General features: G+C 38.2%; 1 protein-coding gene and 1 pseudogene across 1 annotated transcript in view; one reads left to right on the top strand and one right to left on the bottom strand.

Moving 5' to 3' along the window:
- Window positions 1–2,452, bottom strand: part of LOC149188664 (caffeoylshikimate esterase-like) — an 82,150-nt gene extending 79,698 nt beyond the window's left edge. The window contains exon 1 of the mRNA XM_089410035.1: window positions 2,255–2,452. Within this exon, the coding sequence (XP_089266161.1) occupies window positions 2,255–2,452 (198 nt within the window). The remainder of the gene's footprint in view (window positions 1–2,254) is intronic.
- Window positions 2,453–11,107: 8,655 nt separating this feature from the next.
- On the top strand, window positions 11,108–15,110 carry LOC149188663 (putative pectinesterase/pectinesterase inhibitor 51 pseudogene; annotated as a pseudogene).
- The last annotated feature ends 5,561 nt before the right edge of the window (window positions 15,111–20,671 follow it).

Here is a 20,671-nt window from a genome sequence, read left to right as displayed (position 1 = left end):
TCAATTCCATTTTTTACTACAAGCCCAAAAAGTGATGATTGACGCTATGTGTTTATTTCACTATGGAAGTGATAATTGACTTTTCACTACGAAAGTGATGATTGACGCTATGTGATTTATTTCACTAGTTTCAATCCCATTTCACTAGTTTTAGTCCCATTTCTTCAACCCTGTGAGCATCACTCTATGCAATGAGTGCTAATTGGACTATTCAAAAATCATGAGAAATTAGTCAATTACGACTATCTCATAAAAATGATCATAAATAAGTGACTTACTTAGCACACTTGAATACCAAAAAATGATACCTACCCATTATTAATTAATAGAATGTATTTTTTAAATAATAAAACGGCTTTCATATATTATTTTTCTCTTCATTCTCTTTTTCCACTACGGCAGATAAAACCTTACATACAATTATCAATAATCTATTTCTTTAAAGATAATAAAAAATATTTTTTTTAATTTATTTAATTTATATTAAATAAAAAATAATTTTAAATTTATATATTTAAAATATGTATAAAAAAACATTTCATTTGCTAATTTAATATCTAACTAATTTAACCTTAAAAATAAATTATTATTATTATTATAACATAATATTTTAAGCAATTCAAATTCTATTAAAATTCAAATATAATATTTTACAAAATTGAATTCGATTCAAAATCAAAAACTTGATCTCAAAAACTTGATCACTGTGCTTTGCAGCCCATGGTGAGAATCTTCCTAAAGTAATTTATTTGAAACCATCACCATTTTCAATATAATGTCACTTTCTTCATTTGTTACAACGTCAGCTGTTCTGTGAGATTCTTTTTTGGTAAAATACCGATGTGATGGCTGAGCTTTCGACACTCGTGGTGCGTAGCATTCATTTTCTAAAAAAATTATTGTTTGCAATCAGAGCTTTTATGTCGTTTCACTTTCATTTTTCCGTAGTCTAATAAGAATGTTTTTTTTTTCTTCTGAAAATCATAGAAATTTTCAGTTGTATTTTGATTAAATTTGAAGGAATTTTCTTAAATCGAAATTATAGTTTTCAAATTTCAATATTTTAAGTGATCTAAAAATTTTTGATGGTGCTGAATTTATTTCCACTCAAAAATATGATTCAAATATTGCTATCAAAAGTTTTTTTGAATTTTTTTAAACCTAAATTTGGACCACTTTTGACCATCAAAGCAATTCCTCCACCTTCATAAGCAACTCCTTTCATTTTTGGCTCTTAGCAATGAAACGCTTCATTCCAGCGAGTTGTTTAACAGTTACACTTTATTTCTCATCTTTTTCACTACTCCTCCCTTCCTTTTATAGATCTATTATGAAGTTCCAATTTTTGTGCTAACTTTTAGGACATTTTATGTGTAGTGATAATAAAAATAATAATAATATATATTTTTTTTAATTAGACTAGATTGAATTTACCAATAAATTTTCTAAATAATTTTTTTTTATTAAATTAAGAGTAAAATAAGATTACCATTATTGTTATTATTATACTAATTTGGAGAAAAGGAGGGATGGTTAAGAAATGCAGAGAGAACACGGGATGAAGAAACCTGGAGAAGGAAGAAACCCGGAGAAAGGACAGTAGTTGTATGAGCGTGGTTGTGTATTATGACTCTTTCCATGCTACGAATATGAGTGAACCACAATGTTGAGGATAATTTGCCATCATCAAAGGCCTGCTATACAGAAATTAAGGCCTGGCATTCATGACAGCAATGTCCCTTAATTCTAGGAGTAAATTATGTAAATTTCTCTGGTAATTGATATGAAATTAGTATGTAATTATCTCTCTTTAATTATAAATAAAGATCCTCACCACAATTACAGTGTGGTGGTTTATTCAACCTTCTCATGGTATCAGATTTCAGGTTCTGTTTGTGTGCAGTCTGAAGGTTGATCGGTGGTCAAGTGTGGAGAAAGAAGACCGCTACCATCCGAGAGCTATTGAGCTGCTGTTGACCTGTGTTTGGAGCTCATTGAGCTTGCAAGAACAAGGAGTGTTCAATCTGAAGTTTAGGCAGTGGTTTGCAGCTTGTTCCTTGCTTCCTTCTGCCGGTTTTTTTGTTGTTCTATCCTTTCCTCCCCATGGCTACCGAAACCTCCCTTCTTCCTTTCAACACCTTAATTCATATGATCACCATTAAAATTTCCTCCACCAAATCTGTTGCCGACTATGCTCGTGCGTTCAAAGCCCTCTGCGATCACCTTCATGCAATTGGTTGGACTATGATCGCACTGATAAGGTGCACTGGTTTCTCCGCGGCCTCTGCACTGATTTCTCTAGCTTCTCCACTGCGTAGATGGCGCTCACACCTCTTCCCAGATTTGTTGACCTAGTTTCCAAAGATGAGAGCTTTGAGATTTTCCAAAAGTCACTCGAACCCACTGCTCCTCCTGCTGCCGCGTTCATAGCTGCCAGTCGTGTGATGGACATTTTTTCTGTTAAAATCCCAAAAAACAAAAATAAACTTAACACAGAGATAATGCTCTGATTTCAATACAGGATCTTTAATCAAAAAAAGATTGTTACAGAATTGTCTTCCTCTACAGAGGGGTTACATTAGGAACGCTCCAGTTCCAGAATCTGTTTTAACTATCTTAGCACTATTGTGCGTTTACGGATAATTGCAAAGCTCTCAGATTCTTCAAAGATTTCTCACTCTGTCTAACTTGTCTACTGAACTGTTGTTCATTACACACTATATATGTTGAAAAACATATCTGATTCCAAATGATAAGATAGAAGAAAATATCCTACCTGTATTTACCAACCGCAGTAAATAGCTTTGATTACTCGGTTGAAAATATCCTATCTACATTCAATGCAGACTTATCACAATATCGCACCATCGCATAGCGAAATGCCAATTTTACGATGTGCCAAAGCGATATCCATATATGCGATGCATTTTAATCTATGCTTGAAAAACATTACAAAACATGGGAAAGTTGGCCGCTGGCGGAACTTAAATTTTATACAGCACAATGCCATATGCCCGTCGGGTCCGGCTATCGGATCGCAAACATAACTGTGCGAAGGGCCTGCCACCTTTTGAAAGCGCCGATGCGATATCGGCGATGCGATATCGCAATGCTACCGCCGATACGCCGATGTTCCAACCCGCCGATATGCCGACTCGCCGATACGCCGATTCGCCCATCGGCGATCGCTCATCGGCGGGGTCTTGAGTGTCGCTGCCTGCGATTTTGTTTCATGAAGGTTCCGGAGTGTTTTTGCCTCCCGATAGTGCATTTCCATGAAGTAAGAAATCGTTGATCGTGCACGGCAGTTGGAATTAATATTCCAACACTCCCCTTTAATTTCAACTGTTGGGCGTTCAAACATACCCAGACATTTCCTGAAATGATCAAAACTTTTCTTTGCCAATGGTTTTGTGAAGATGTCCGCTAACTGATCCTCTGTACTGCAGTGCTGCAAAACAATCTCACCATTGTTAACCAATTCACGTATGAAGTGAAATTTGGTGTCTATGTGCTTTGTTCTTTTATGAAAAATAGAGTTTTTAGACAATGCTATTGCTGAGCTATTGTCACAGTAAATGGTTGTGCCCTTTTCTTGTTCATGACACAAGTCTCTGAGAACTCTTCTCAGCCACACTGCTTGGCATGCTGCTGCTGTTGCTGCCACATACTCTGCCTCTGCTGTTGACAAAGACACAACTGGTTGCTTCTTGGAAGCCCGTGAAATGGCTCCCGATCCCATATGAAACACATATCCAGATGTGCTTTTCCTATCATCAACACTTCCATACCAATCACTGTCAGTGTAACCTATCAACATGAAACTTTCAGAAGAGGAGTATAAAATACCAAACCCCTTCGTTCCATTCACATACCTTAGAATCCTCTTGGCTGCCTGCCAATGAGTCTCTTTCGGTCTTTCCATAAATCTGGAGATTAAGCTCACAGCGTGCATAATGTCCGGCCTAGTTGCAGTTAAGTACATAAGGCTGCCAACTATGCTTTTGTACAATTTTGGATCAAAATCCTTGCTGTTGTCTTCTTTTGTCAATTTCAACCCCATTACAGTCGGAGTCACAGCTGCTTTGTTGTTCTGCATGTTAAATCTCTTTAACACTGCTTCTACATATTTAACTTGAGAAATGAAAACACCATTTTCACTTTGGTCTACTTCAATTCCAATAAAATATCTTAAGAAGCCCAAGTCAGTCATTTCAAATTCACTCTTCATGACTGCTTTAAAATCAGCAATGAGAGAAGCATCATTGCTAGTAAAAATCAAATCATCTACATATAAAACAACAATAAGAATCTTACCGTCATTATCCTTTATGTAGAGTGTGGGTTCACCATCACACTTATCAAACCCATTGTCAATCAGATAAGCATCTATTCTATTGTACCATGCTCTTGGAGCTTGCTTCAGCCCATAAAGAGCCTTCTTCAGTTTGCAGACTTTATGCTCTTGGCCTTCAACTTCATAGCCCGGAGGTTGTTCAACATAAACCTCTTCTTTTAACACCCCATTCAGGAATGCAGATTTAACATCCATCTGATAAATCTTCCATTTGTGTTGTGCTGCAATAGACAACACTGTTCTGACTGTTTCCATCCTTGCTACTGGTGCAAAGGTTTCATCATAGTCTTTGCCTTGTTGCTGCTTGTAGCCTTTCACAACAAGTCTTGCTTTGTGCCTGTCAATCTTGCCTTCAACATTGCTTTTGGTCTTATAGACCCACTTAACTCCAATGGCATTTTTGCCTTTAGGGAGGTCCACTAACTCCCATGTTTTACTCTTCTCAATTGCACCAATTTCTTCATTCATTGCTTCAATCCATTTATCTTCATTTACAGCATCTTCAAAATGAACTGGGTCATCAACATGACAATACAAAGCGAATAATGAATTCAGACCGGTATTGTTACTTACCTCTCCTTGTTCATAAATCTCATTCAGATTTCTGAATCTTGGTCTTCTTGGTGTGCTTGGAGTTCCATCCGAACTTGAGGGTATTTCAGATCCCTATGGTGTGCTTGAAGAAGCACTTCCTTGACTTCTCAAGGCTGTTCGAATTCCAGCTTGTGGTGTGGTTTGTTGTACTTATTGTGGTGGAGGAGGAGCCACCAATGAAGGATTATTTGCTACTGTCCCTTCCCCTTCTTCTTTGTGAGACACAATTGTCTTCACATTCACTGTCTTCTCTAAGCTTCCATCCCAAGCTTCATCTTCAATGAACTGCACATCTCTGCTTACTATCAATTTCTTGGTGGATGGATTATAGAGTTTGTATGCTTTTGACTCATCAAAATAGCCAATAAAGACACACTTCTCCCCCTTACTGTCAAGCTTCTTTCTTAGCTGATCCGGTACATGTGCATATGCTACACAACCGAATACTCTCATGTGAGTCACAGTTTGCTTTTGACCACTCCATGCTTCTTCTGGTATTTTGTTCATGACAGCTTTGGTTGGCCATCTATTCAAGATGTAAACTGCGCAAGTGACAGCTTCTGCCCAATACTCATGCGGCAAGTGCTTTGCCTTTAGCATACTTCTGACCATGTCAAGAATGGTCCTATTCTTCCTTTCGGCAACACCGTTTTGCTGAGGTGTATACCTCGCGGTGAACTGCTTTTGTATGCCATTCTCTCTGCAAAAACACAGAAAGTCTTTGGAGATGTACTCTCCTCCTCTATCTGTTCTGAGCACTTTGATATAATGCCCACACTGCTTTTCAACAAGAGTTTTGAAGTGGCAGAATTTCTCAAACACTTCACTCTTCTGTTTCAGCATATACACCCATGTCTTTCTGGTGTAATCATCAATGAAAGTTAAAACATATTTATTTCCGGAAAATGATGGTATTTGCATCGGTCCACACACATCAGAGTGAATAATTTCCAATGGTGCTTTTGCCCTTATACTCTTCCCTGCTGGAAAGCTTTCTTTGTGTTGCTTGCCCAAGATGCAGCCTTCACAAAGGCTGTCCGATTTCTCGATCAATGGCAATCCCTTTACCATTCCCTTTATGTGCAACAGATTCAAGCCTTCGAAATTGAGATGTCAAAATCTCAAATGCCACAACCAATTCTCATCTTTCACTTGTTCCTGAAAGACTTCTTGTGTTACAGCTGCAATAGTTCTTCCTTCCTTCAAATCTGCCCTGAGTTTGAGAGGAAACATTCTATTGTTGGTCATTTGCACCTGTGCAATGATATTCTTACTTGGAGGTATGTCACTGATTGTACACATATCATCTTGGAAGAACACATTGTAACCTTTGTCAATGAGCTGTCCGATGCTCAAAAGATTACATTTCAAACCAGGTACATAGTATACCTCTGGCACAATCATCTGTTCTCCATTTCTTGCTTGGATACTGACTCTGCCCTTACCCTTGACAAATATCTTACTATCAGTTCCTGTTGTTACCTCAGATTTCACATTTTCATCCAGATTGGCAAACATTGCAATATTTCTAGTCATGTGATTACTACAACCTGAGTCTAAGAACCAAAAATCTTCTTGTTTGTCTTGTGCAATATTACATGTTAACAACACAATCTTTGGATTCTTATCTTCTTCATTTGCAAAATTAGCATTCTGCCTACTATTCATGTCATTTTGTTTTTTCCTACATTCATTGGCGTAGTGCCCATATTTCTTACAATAATGACATTGGACTTGGGATTTGTCATACCTTTGTCCATGAGCTTGCTGTTTGCTTGAACCTTCATCTTGGTTCTGATTGCAGCTCCTTCCGCTTGTGCTTGCAAGATTATTTCTGCCTTTGTTTTGGCTTCTTCCACGACCTCTGTTATTTGCTCTACCTCAACCTTTTCCTTGGCCAAAAGACATCTGAGTCTTGAATGCTTGCTCAAAAGAGGAATCTGTTCCTCTACTCAGTCTGTGTTCATGAGACATAAGAGAAGCACTCAGTTCATCTACTGTGAACTGTGAGAGATCCTTTGTTTCTTCTATTGCTACCACAACAGCTTCAAACCTTGAGGGTAAACTTCTCAAGATCTTCTCTACAATCCTTCTTTCTTCAAGAATCTCACCATGAGATCTTATCTGGGTTATCAGCCCAATAACCTGAGTGAAGAATGAATCTATTGTTTCAGATTCCTTCATGCTGAGTGTTTCAAAGTCTCTCCTCAACATCTGCAACTTTGCAGTCTTCACCTTCTCCATGCCTTGATAGGCATTTTTGAGAATATCCCATGCCTCCTTGGATTTTGTTGCTGCTGCAATCCGAGGAAAAACACTTTCATGTACTGATTGGAAGAGAAAAAAAATGGCTTTGGCATCCTTCCTCCTGTCGCTCTTCAACTGGTCTCTTTCTGCTACTGTCAAAGCAGCCAATGCTGTTGCATCTGCCGGTTCAGCATAGCCAGATTCAACCAGCTCCCATATTCCTTGAGAAGCAAACAATGCTTTCATTGTTATGGACCAATAACTGTAGTTTTTCCCATTAAACTGTGGCAGTTGGGGATTTGTCAAACCAGTTCCAACATCTGCCATCTTAACCTGTATAAATAAAGAAGAGATACTGACTGTATAATAAAAAGCAAAAAAAAACTTTCTCTGCTTGATAAGCTTCTTACAGCTCCTACAGTGAAAAACAAACTCCGTTTTTGAATCACTGAGTGCCTAGACTAGCTCTGATACCACTGTTGGACATTTTTTCTGTTAAAATCCCAAAAAACAAAAATAAACTTAACACAGAGACAATGCTCTGATTTCAATACAGGATCTTTAATCAAAAAAAGATTGTTACAGAATTGTCTTCCTCTACAGAGGGGTTACATCAGGAACGCTCCAGTTCCAGAATCTGTTTTAACTATCTTAGCACTGCTGTGCGTTTACGGATAATTGCAAAGCTCTCAGATTCTTCAAAGATTTCTCACTCTGTCTAACTTGTCTACTGAACTGTTGTTCATTACACATTATATATGTTGAAAAACATATCTGATTCCAAACGATAAGATAGAAGAAAATATCCTACCTGCATTTACCAACCGCAGTAAATAGCTTTGATTACTCGGTTGAAAATATCCTATCTACATTCAATGCAGACTTATCACAATATCGCACCATCGCATAGCGAAATGCCAATTTTACGATGTGCCGAAGCGATATCCATATATGCGATGCATTTTAATCTATGCCTGAAAAACATTACAAAACATGGGAAAGTTGGCCGCTGGCGGAACTTAAATTTTATACAGCACAATGCCATATGCCCGTCGGGTCCGGCTATCGGATCGCAAACATAACTGTGCGAAGGGCCTGCCACCTTTTGAAAGCGCCGATGTGATATCGGCGATGCGATATCGCAATGCTACCGCCGATACGCCGATGTTCCAACCCGCCGATATGCCGACTCGCCAATGCGCCAATTCGCCCATTTGCGATCTCTCATCGGCGGGGTCTTGAGTGTCGGTGCCTGCGATTTTGTTTCATGAAGGTTCTGGAGTGTTTTTTCCTCCCGATAGTGCATTTCCATGAAGTAAGAAATCGTTGATCGTGCACGGCAGTTGGAATTAATATTCCAACATCGTGGTCCTGAACAGTCAACCCAGCGCATCTCCTTCTGCAACTTCCGTGGCCAAACCCCTGCAAATTGTGGTCGTGGTAACTCTGCAAATCATGGTCGTCATTCCTCTGGTCCAGGACGTCGCCCTCCCCGTTGCCAAATCTGCCGCCTTGATGGCCATTATGCTGGTCGCTGCAATCAGAGGTATGTTTGCAGTGAGTCAACTGCTCATCTTGCCGAAGCCTTCACCAGTTCCTATTCTCCCAATGATGCAGCGGTCTCTGATTGGTTCTTGGACACTGGAGCTTCAGCCCATATGTCTAATGACCCATCTCACTTGGACCAGTCCACTTAGTACAATGGTAAGGATTCTGTAATTGTGGGAAACGGTGCCTCCTTACCCATCACACATACTGGTACCCTCTCTCCTGCTCCAAATATTCATTTATTAAATGTCTTGGTTGTTCCCCATCTCACCAAAAATATTCTCTCAATTAGTAAATGAACCTCTGATTTTCCCTTATCTGTTACTTTTACTAATAATCGTCTCTATACATAATCTTCAAACGGAAAAGTTGGTAGCAACTGGTAAGAGAGATGGCGGCCTATATGTGCTGAAGTGTAGCAACTCTACTTTAGATGGCGGCCTATATGTGCTGGAGTGTAGCAACTCTACTTTATTTTCTGTCTTTAAAAGAAATCTTTACATGCTTCCTATGATTTATGGCATGCTCGCCTTGGACATGTAAATCACTCTGTTATTTCGCATTTAAATAAACAAGGACATCTTTATCTTACGTCTTCGTCGCCCTCTCCCACATTGTGCAGTACCTGTCAACTTGCAAAAAATCATCGCTTGCCTTATTCACGTAATGAACATAGGTCGTCTCATGTATTAGATCTTATTCATTGCGACTTATGAGGCCCTTTCCCCGTCAAATCTAATTTGCCGTCATCAAAAGCCTGCCATACAGAAATTAAGGCCTGCCATACATGACAACACTATCCCTTAATTCTAAGAGTAAATTATGTAAATTTCTCTACTAATTGATATGAAATTAGTATGTAATTATCTCTCTTTAATTATAAATAAAATTCTTCACCACAATTACAATGTGGTGGTTTATTCAACCTTCTCACACAACCCCACCTTCAACTTGGATATGAGTGAGCCACCACCACATGCATGCGTTTACTCCTATTAAATATCCACGTGATATGGGGATTTTTTTATATAATTAAAAATTATATTAAATTAGTTAAAATTGAAAATATTATAATAATAATATAATGTTTTTTAAATTATAAATAATTACGCCGTAAGGCGTTTCCCTCTGAGATCAACTCCCCTCTCTGCTTACTTGTCATCTTGTAAGCCACAGGATTATATGTTAGACGATTGCAACCATTTTAGCCGTTGATCGGGGTTGCCCAAACGGTTTGGGCGTTTCATCAAATAGTTTCATCCGGGCAGCAGGGTTTGTACCTCAGATCAAACGCTTGCCCTCGCAGATCAACGCTTGCCCTCGCTCTGGATTTGGTTTCAGGCTCGCTGTTCTTGGCGGTCTTCGTATTTTTCCTCTGCGTATTTACTCCACTGGAAGATTCGTTAGCTGCATCGGGGGAGACAAGCATTGCTGCTGAGCTGGGGAAGGGACAGAGATGGAGATCCCCAGGACAGATAACGCTTTGACAGAGTGGTTGAATCAGGGGAGGCAGGCCTGCCCCTTGAAATCCGTCGATTACTATCCTTGCGCGAAGAAAACTTCTGAACACTCCAACCAGGTTAAGATGGCAGAACTGTAAGTCACTACATTGTTTGATTATATTTAATTTATTATATATAATCAAACAATGGGTTTTTTTGCTGCTTCAAATCTCGCTGAGCAGCCGCTGTGTAACGTAACCTGTTCTTACAGTCATGAACTTGACCAGCAATGCCCTTAGCATGGTAGATGCTCTGGATACATACGGACAGAATATGGTCTGTATGGATCCAGAGCATCCCTGTCATCTTGTAAGCCACAGGATTATATGTTAGACGATTGCAACCATTTCAGCCGTTGATCGGGGTTGCCCAAACGGTTTGGGCGTTTCATCGAATAGTTTCATCCGGGCAGCAGGGTTTGTACCTCAGATCAAACGCTTGCCCTCGCAGATCAACGCTTGCCCTCGCTCTGGATTTGGTTTCAGGCTCGCTGTTCTTGGCGGTCTTCGTATTTTTCCTCTGCGTATTTACTCCACTGGAAGATTCGTTAGCTGCATCGGGGGAGACAAGCATTGCTGCTGAGCTGGGGAAGGGACAGAGATGGAGATCCCCAGGACAGATAACGATTTGACAGAGTGGTTGAATCAGGGGAGGCAGGCCTACCCCTTGAAATCCGTCGATTACTATCCTTGCGCGAAGAAAACTTCTGAACACTCCAACCAGGTTAAGATGGCAGAACTGTAAGTCACTACACTGTTTGATTATATTTAATTTATTATATATAATCAAACAATGGGTTTTTTTGTTGCTTCAAATCTCGCTGAGCAGCCGCTGTGTAATGTAACCTGTTCTTACAGTCATGAGCTTGACCAGCAATGCCCTTAGCATGGTAGATGCTCTGGATACATACGGACAGAATATGGTCCTATGGAGGCCTCCAAAAACAGAGAGATCATCCAATTCCTCTAGTACTGCATATTATTACCATCATTATAATCAAATTTGGGATGTATTAGAGGTTGATAAATTGGTTCCCGATGTGACTGTGTCCAAGGATGAATCCTCTATGAGTATTCAACAGGTGGTGAACAGTGCACCGAATAAATCTGAGCGGAGATTCGTGATACATATAAAGGCTGGGGTGTATAAGGAGATTGTTAGGGTTCCTCCCAGTAAAACTAATCTTATGTTTGTGGGTGATGGCATGGGGAAGACTGTGATCACGGGGTCTATGCGTGTGCCATCCCTACCTGGTGTTCCAAGTACATATGGCTCTGCAACTGTTGGTAATGCTCATCATTGTTCCTCTTCCTCTTCATATTAAGTTGGAATTTATTTCTTTGCCTGAGTTTGGTTTTGTTATTGTGTTTGATCATAGTGTGGTTCCTGGCAGATTTGAGATGCCTTGAATTGAAATTGGAAAATCTGCTCTTCCAACATGTTTTGATCATTACACATGGTTCTTGCGGACCACATCCCTCTGTGATTTTTCGGGTCAACCTTAGTCCATATTCTCTCCGCTCTCACCTTTTGTCACTAATTCACCCCAAGAGACATTAAAAGAGCTGTTAGGATCTTGAGCACCAGCAGAAGTAGATGAGTAAGGTCTGCAAGTTGAATTTGCATTGGCTTTCCCTCTTCATGGTCTCAAAATATCATCCACCCCATCTTCCAATTGAAGGATATTTCTGATAGAAATAATTACAGGAATATTATGATTGGGCGTGCCTTTGTCGAACTCTATGTTATGGGCGTGAACGTGTGGCTTTCTCAACATATAGAGAGGAACAAATTCAAAGCTATGGGGCAACCAAGTCTTAGAAGAGATTATGAAACTAGTGACCACATTTTTAGCCTGTGTGCTATTATCAAGGAAGCTGACATCCCTCATCTAAAGTCCTGTTGCTTTGTGGATTTTCAGAAGGCTTTTGGACTCTGTTCCAAGGGAATTATCGTTCTGGAGACTACGTGAAATTGGCATCTTTGAGTGTCTCATAGTTGCTTTCATGAAATTCCATGGGATATACATTAATGGGTTAGAGCATAACCGAGCGAGTACTTCCACAAGGGAGATGTTTACGTTTTACACCATGTTTTGTTTACCTTATTCTTATTTGCAGAGGATCTGATCCTTTTAGCCTCCTCCCCTAGGGACATTCAGAGATAGCTTGATGCCCCTGCCAATGTGATGGTCATAGAATGATGGTGGTGAACCTTAGTGAAACTGAGGTTGTGATTTAAATATCCAAGAGCACCCTAACAAACTTCCACTTCTTCTTCAAAGGAAGCGAGGTGGAGATTACCATTGCTTATACATCTATGGGATCTGATCCATAGCCCTTAGGTTTAGCTTAAGGCATGTCTTTCAACCCAAACTTAGAAAGGGTTATAGGTCTCTCTCCATGCTTGACCGACAATACTTCCATATGCATTTTTAGGACATCTCTTCTAAGATGCATTTTTTGACACAATTAACAGACCTATAGTACTATATGGTGTTGAAATCTTGGGGCCTACCTCGTTACCACCTGACTGCGCGTAGGCTGAGACAGTCCAATTCCTCATGCTACAGTGTATGATTTAGCATAAACAAACAGTTCCATAACCCATTGTACAAACAGTTTGGCATTCATCCCTTTTTTCTTGAGAGCATTTTTGGACTTGTCTTCTTTCTTCACGGGAAACTCCTATCTGGCCCTTTGCCTTTTTTAGATTGCCTCCACAGGCCCCTTTGTCTAGCGAATGTGCTGTTTTTTTAAAGGCGTCTTCAGTTCTTCAAAGAGTGCCTCCCTCCTTTTAGCTATTCTCTAGATGCCCTAGTGACATCCTAGGCCCTGAATGGAGATAAACATGGATATCAAAGAGGACGTCTATCTACAGTAAATTCAGGTCACTTGGATTGAATCCCACAACGGTTTCACAATCAAATGACCTTCTACTATGATCACTTATTGTACAAGTATGATCTAGGAAGCAATTCTCTTTGATACATTTGCAGATTTTTATGGGTCTTCTTGCAGAACCCAAAGGGCTTTAAACGCTTGTTCAATTCTGTGGCCAAGGAATCCACTACCATTGCTTCCAATTCCTTCTGCATGGACATAAAGTGTGCCCTTTCTGCCATGTTGCTAAGAACTACTGGATAAAAATGCCAAACCACAACACTGAGGGCCTGCATGCTGGTTAAACTTAAAAGCCTGAGGAAAGGTAGAGATTTGGCTGACAAGACTTCTTTGGAGACAATCAATTGTGAAAATGACCATCCAATTAATGAGAGAGAAATTTTCTACTTGAGTTCAACCCAGATTAATTCCCTTGCAAAGGAATGTTGATCTAGAAAGCATCAACAAAATACAAATGAGAGGAGATGGAAACAATCAAAATCCAGCAGTGCTTGGAATGCAATCCGTCATTTGCAAGGGAAGCAATAATGCTTTTCTTCAGAATGTAGGTTGCTGAAAAGAAGAGAGCAATAACATTTATTTTTGCAGATTCTGCACTTCTTTCATCCTATTAAAGCAACAAAAAAATTAATTATCATTTTACATTTTAAGAATAAGATATTTGGAACCCTTTCATATGATAGGTGTAATGTCTTTCAACATGCATTGGGGTTTGTAAGTTTGAGAAATTTCAATGGGCATATGCTAAAATCGGATCCTCTGTTTATTCTGATAACTAGATAAATATGTGTATGCTATTTCTAAACAAAGACGGAATTTAATACTTACAATTACCATCGTTCTTTGGTTTTGAACTCTTATCAAAGGAAAATTCAATCAATCCATATTCCTCGATCCCACTAAATCTTGTTTTAGATGTTGAGGATTGCTAATTTATTTGTTTTCACAATTGCAGCTGTAAATGCTGATGGCTTCTTAGCACGGGATATAACATTCGAAAATGCAGCAGGGCCAGGTAGTCAACAAGCGGTAGCCCTAAGAGTAGATAGTGATCACTCTGCCTTCTACAACTGTGCCTTTCTTGGCCACCAGGATACATTGTACACTCATATTCTTCGTCAGTTCTATAGAAACTGCAGAATAGAAGGCACTGTTGACTTCATATTTGGAGACTCGGCAGCCATCTTTGAAAACTGTCTCATTCTGCTGCGTCCTCGTCAAATAAACTCAAACAAAGGATCATCAGATCCTGTCACTGCACAGGGTCGAACAGATCCAGCCGAGCCCACAGGATTTGTTTTCCATAACTGCACTATCAATGGAACTGAAGAATATATGAGGGCTTACTATGCCAACCCAAAAATTTACAAAGGCTATTTGGGTCGGCCATGGAAGATGTACTCCAGAGAAATCTGCATAAATTCATATTTGGGAGAGGCCATTAGCCCTGAGGGATGGATGCTGTGGATAGAGGACTTTGCTCTTAACACGCTTTACTATGGGGAATACCAGAATTATGGGCCGGGGGCTAAGGTTTCTGGAAGAACGCCATGGTCTAATCAGATACCTGAGAGAAATGTAGGAATGTATACTGTTGGAAACTTTATACAGGGAGACGAATGGCTGCCAGATACAATCAATTAATCCAAAAACAAAGGTTGGTTACTATGCAATCTTCTAATGCGTGATTTTCTTCTACATTGTTGTTGTTCCCTGATGATGGTGAAGAATTCAACGGGAAGCAATGGGACTAAAAATTCTCAGACAGTTGCAACCCAAAAATCCATGAGCCACATTGTTTCCTTCTATCACTGTTTCATCTGTCTTTGGAGTATTGCAATTTCAATCTGCTATGAAGGAGCCACTTGCTTTTCATTGGAGGAAAATGTTATTTGTACTTGTCTGCAATTTTTACTGCACTATTTTGATCGACATTGATGACCAAAATGGCAGAATAATTTTGTACCTGGTGCAGAGGAAAGTTGTTTTGTTACTGGGAAAGTTTCAACGCAGCACTGTTTTGTGATTGGGCGAATCCTCCCGCAGTTATGTTTGAAGCATGGGATAAAACTTTTGGAAAAATGTTATGAACTCTAAAGGTTTGGGTGTCTGTATTTGTTGTTGTTTTTTTTTTAAATCACGAAAATTGGTTGAATGAAAATTACAGGGATTTATTGAACCACCAAACATAATATTGACTCTCAAGTTTTAAGTAGATATCATTCAAGTTCTCAATATGTTCTTAATATAAAAAAAAACATGCAACTTCTTATACAGGCTGAGTGTAAGTGCAGAGCGATTTGGTGAACAGAAGCAAAAACCAGTCTATCGGTCAGCTTTCTGGTAATAGAGGACTCTACGACAACATTACAACATACTTTTTAAACTAACCAAAAGACTTTTAAAAGGCTTGAAATAAAAACCGGACCTAGAAAGTTATAAAAGTCTGACCTTCCTGGTATAAGATACAAACTATTATTAACACCAGAAATAAAAAGACAACCACAATGAAGAATAATTTAAACATCGTTGGAACTAATAGATTCTAGAACAATATAAGTTTGGATAATACTTTGATCATTTGAAGAATAAGGTACTTAATTTTTAACAGCATGTTATTCTCGACAACGTCATGGCTTATTCTGTGTGACAATTTGCATACACTCTCTTTGATTTTTCCAAGGAGTGATGTTATTCAAAATATATCTCCCTGTGGGTGTCCTTATGCTGCACACAAGCAATGATGCATTCACTTTTTTCAACTTTATGTATGTTTATCATTTCCATCCATATGATTGTCTTCCCATGATTTCTAAGATGTAATTGAGTTTATATCCATCCAATTGTATTATAGGCTCCTAAACCAATGGTAAGATCAGTTATTTTAGATTTGCTGACAGGACTAGATAGACACATGGGATAAATCTTATATTTATAGTATACTCCTCTTTAACGTTATGAGTTTGTACACATGTTTTAACACTTTCTCAGCTCTCAATAAAAATCAGAACATTGTGGAATTCTTTTAGGATCAGAAGCAACGCTAGGGTTGGAAAAAGCATGTAGCACTTATAATGTATCAAACTTAAAATAAGCCAGAAGTCTCCATTTTATCTGGGATTCCTCTTTGTTCATCCCTTGTGTGACACTAAGGTATATAATGTTCTGAAAAGTCTCATTGTGATATCCACTCATACATGCTAGACAGTAAGGCACACCTCTGTGTTGAGATTCAATTCTAGATCCATAATTGTTTTTGACTTTTATTGATTTTTCTTTGTCAAAAATGTAGATTAGCATTGCCTCGAATTGGCCATTTGTTGATGATAAAAAATAAACACCGGTAAAGAAACAAAATTGCATAAAATTTTGACTTCTTTCTTCTATGATGTTGTTTCTTATGTCATTTGCATAAAATTTTGACTTCTCTCTTCTATGCTATTGTTTTTCATATCATTGCCTTACGGCGTTTCTTTTGCAACATGTGGTGCAAATGCTAGTATATAATTAATTTTAAAACTGGTAATGTAAATAATAATAATAAGTGGAAATGATGTCTTCGCTAGTGATAGGCGAAGGCGTTCAAAAAAATGACAGTCCTGTGATGGTAAATTAAAATTATAAATAATATATAATCAATTTTAAAACTGGTAATGTAAATAATAATAAGAAGTGGAAATGATGGTCTCTCGCTCGTGAGTGAAAGCGTTAAAAAAGATGACAGTCTTGCGAGGGTAAATTAAAATTATAAATAATATATAATTAATTTTAAAACTGGTAATGTAAAAAATAATAATGCGTGGAAATGATGGTCTCTGGCTAGTGATGGGTGAAAGCGTTAAAAAAGACGACATTCCTGGACGGTAAATTAAAATTATAATTAATTTTAAAACTGATAATGTAAATAATAATAAGTGGAAATGATGGGCTCTCGCTACTGATAGGTGCAAGCGTTAAAAAAGATGACAGTCCTGTGATGATAAATTAAAATTATAAATAATATATAATTCATTTTAAAACTGGTAATTCAAATAATAATAATAATAATAAGTGGAAGTGATGGTCTCTCGCTAGTGATAGGTGAAAGAGTTAAAAAAGATGACAGTCCTGTGATGGTAAATTATTTCAACAGAGATGTCTTATGCTCTTTTGACGACATGCTGAAGGTTTTTTTTAGGTCATTGATTTGATCTTTGGTCCCCCTTCGGTTTTTTTTTCCTGTATAAAGCTTGAATAGGCACTGCTCATGTTTCTGGCAGCTGCTATACATTTGGTCCATTTGTAATGCCCATTATATTTGCTCAATATAATATCATGCTGATTTTTTTCGTCTGAAAAAATTATTTCAAAATGATAATAATTCATTAACTGGAATGGTCTATTACAAGATATTGACATTTCAGTTTGTTGTGAAATATATTATGAACATCCTTTGGAAATGGTGAATTTTGTTTATTTTAATTCATATTTATTATTTTTTTTATTACTGGTTATAAATAGTTAAAAAGGCCATTTTCTAAATTATAAATAAATAGTATAAGCCTTGTGTAATTTTTAAAGAAAACTATAATCACGTTCAAATATAGTATAGTTTTTGTGGAACCTTGTATTTTGGATTTTTATCTAGCGACTTTGTATCATTTGGTTGTGTTTTTCCAATTTTAACAAAATTTCAAGAAAATTTTGAATATTTCCATTTTTTTATAACTTCAAAAATAATTTTTTAATTTTCTAGAAATTTTTTTTCTAATTTTCCATTCGCACTGATGGGACATAGCTTTCGTTTTAGATTGTGTTTTATTTTATGTATTTGTCAATGCCGAACAATTCATAATGTCAGAACTGACAGTTGCAAGTCTTTTGAGTAGTTACGGGAGGGAGAAGTTAATGCTGAACAAATCTCCAATTAATATTATTATTTTTCATTATTTGGAGATTATTGTGAAGACCTTTCCTTCGATAGAGGTATCATTGTACGAAAGAAGCGACCTCTGCACCGTAAAAGCTCCGCATAGTGTTGAGATTCGCGCCTTCGTTTCTAAAGTGGTGGAATAGCACATCAAATGTTGGGGATTGTTGAGCATCAACTTTGTGGCTTTTATTGGACTTTTGAATGTTGGGTGCTGTCAGACAGTGCTATGACCTTCACTACATTTGACGGAACCTTGGATGAAGCGCAACAAACATGATTTCCCATAATCCCAATTGTGTTTCTATCTATCTCTGACTAACAAACCCATTCTTATGTGTGATAGATGCAGCGTTGTGATTTCTTTTAACCCTTGCGCCAACTACGTGCATGTTTTTTGGAATCGCTTGAGAACGCCAGAGCAATGGAAGAAATCAAAGGTTTATGGTACTTTGTAACGATTTTCTTGATGTTTTTCTTAGTTTTAAAGCTCATTATCATGTAAGGGAAGGCAACATGAAAGTTTCTTCCAGGGCCTTCCGAATGGCCCATTCTTAAGAATTTCCTGCAACTTGGGGAGAAACTCAATGAGTCTTTGTATCGCCTTGTTGTGAAATACGGTCCTCTGATGACCCTATGTTTTGGAATGAAAACAACAGTTGTGGTTTTATCTTTGGCCATGCCGAGAGAAGTATTAAAGAGCCATGACCAACTCTTTTCTAGACGACCCATCATAGAAGCAAGAAAGTGCCTCTCCAAAATTAAGTTCCCAGTTAAGTGAGGGGAGTGTTACTGCTCTACCAATAGTTGAGACTCAAGCTGGAGATGTTTCAGCTTATATTCCCACTAATGCAATTTCCATTACCGATGGACAAATATTTTCATCGGCCGATCTATTCAATGCCGGGATCCGACCTGCTATTAATGTGGGTATTTCCGTCTCTAGAGTAGGATCTGCGGTTCAGATAAAAGCTATGAAAAAGGTAGCTAGAAAGTTGAAATTAGAGTTAGCTCAATTTGCAGAGTTGGAAGCTTTTGCACAATTTGCTTCCGATCTTGATAAAGCTACTCAAGATCAATTGGCGAGGGGTCAACGATTACGTGAGTTGCTCAAACAATCTCAGTCGACTCCTTTGACTATAGAAGAACAAATAGCTACTATTTATACCAGAACAAACGGATACTTGGATATATTAGAAATAGCACAGGTGAGAAAATTTCTCCTTGGGTTACGCTTTTATTTGATAAAAAATAAACCTCAGTTCAGAGAAATTATATGTTCTACTGTTACATTTACAGAAGAAGCGAAAGCTTTTCTGGAAGAGGCTCTTAAGGAACATACTGAACTTTTTTTACTTCAAGAAAAAAAATGAATATTTGATCATTTGGTGGAATTATTCAGAACAGTAAAAAGAACTAAAGAATTTGTTCCATTCCAATCCAATACATTGCACAACAATTTATAACAATTGAAGAGTATTACATCCAATAGGATTTGAACCTATACCGAAGGTTTAGAAGACCTCTGTCCTATCCATTAGACGATGGACGCTCTTTTTTTTCTCTTCCCTTTTTTTTATTTGAATTCTCTTTGGCATACATTGTCCCGATCTACCTTTTTATTCACACTGAGGTTATAGGATAGGAAAAGAATGGAATCTATTTCACATTAATTGATTTCGAGTGAATCGTGAAATTATGTTATATACTTAATCACAACCACCTTTCCTTGGTATGGAACAATGGTGGACCTCGTTGGCATATGCTTCGAAGATTCTGCACCATCTAGTTGTTCAGTGTGAAGAGTTTAGAGGCCTTGCAGCATCTCAAAATAGATCAGGTGTTTTTTGGCACCATTCAGTCAATTTATAGGGACTCTACAAAGGCAAAGGGGATGAATATCGGGCACACTATGTTTCTTGTGACTGCTTTGCTAACTCTCCATTACAGCAAAGAAATATGGGTAGTTATAATGAAGTTGGTTGTTTTGTTCCCGAATTTGATACGATACTACTACTTTCTTACTGTTAGAAAAATTTTACGATGGCAAAGGAACTCAGAAATCAATTGTGGTAAAGTAGTCAAAGTCAACTTCAGTTGCGAAAGGTAAATTTTAGGTTGCGGGGAAAGGTAAATTTTAGGTTGCGGGGAGGATATCGTAACCATACAGAGACTTAATTCAAACACAGAGTTCACTCACAACAAAACAGAGTAAAATAAAAGAGGTTGTAGAAATTTACTTGTGTAAGATTAAAACCATAACTCAACTAGCCACACTTTATATTAGTAAATTTTAGGTTGCGGGGAAGATATTGTAATCATACAGAGACTTAATTCAAACACAGAGTTCACTCATGACAAAATAGAGTAAAATAAAAGGGAGTAGTCTACCTGGGCTGTAGAATGGCCCGTTTTCCGTCACTGGCCGGAAAATCGTCCGGCTTCGGCCACCGGCAATCTCTCCGCCCTCTGCCACCATCCCCTGGCTCCTCCACCCTCCTTCTCCGCCACCCTCCCTTGGAAATCCGAACATTCCCTGCCATTCCCTAACAAAAAAATCCGAATGCAGCTGAGGGCCTGACATCCCCTGACCGATCGGCAGCCGCAGAGT

The sequence above is a fragment of the Pinus tabuliformis genome, chromosome 3_1, assembly GCF_031772625.1.
Source record: "Pinus tabuliformis cultivar Carrire ecotype Pingquan chromosome 3_1, CPIR1, whole genome shotgun sequence".
In the NCBI taxonomy this organism is placed as follows: domain Eukaryota; kingdom Viridiplantae; phylum Streptophyta; class Pinopsida; order Pinales; family Pinaceae; genus Pinus; species Pinus tabuliformis.
The sequence above is the reverse complement of the archived record's forward strand: the minus strand, read 5'-3'. Positions and strand labels throughout refer to the sequence as shown.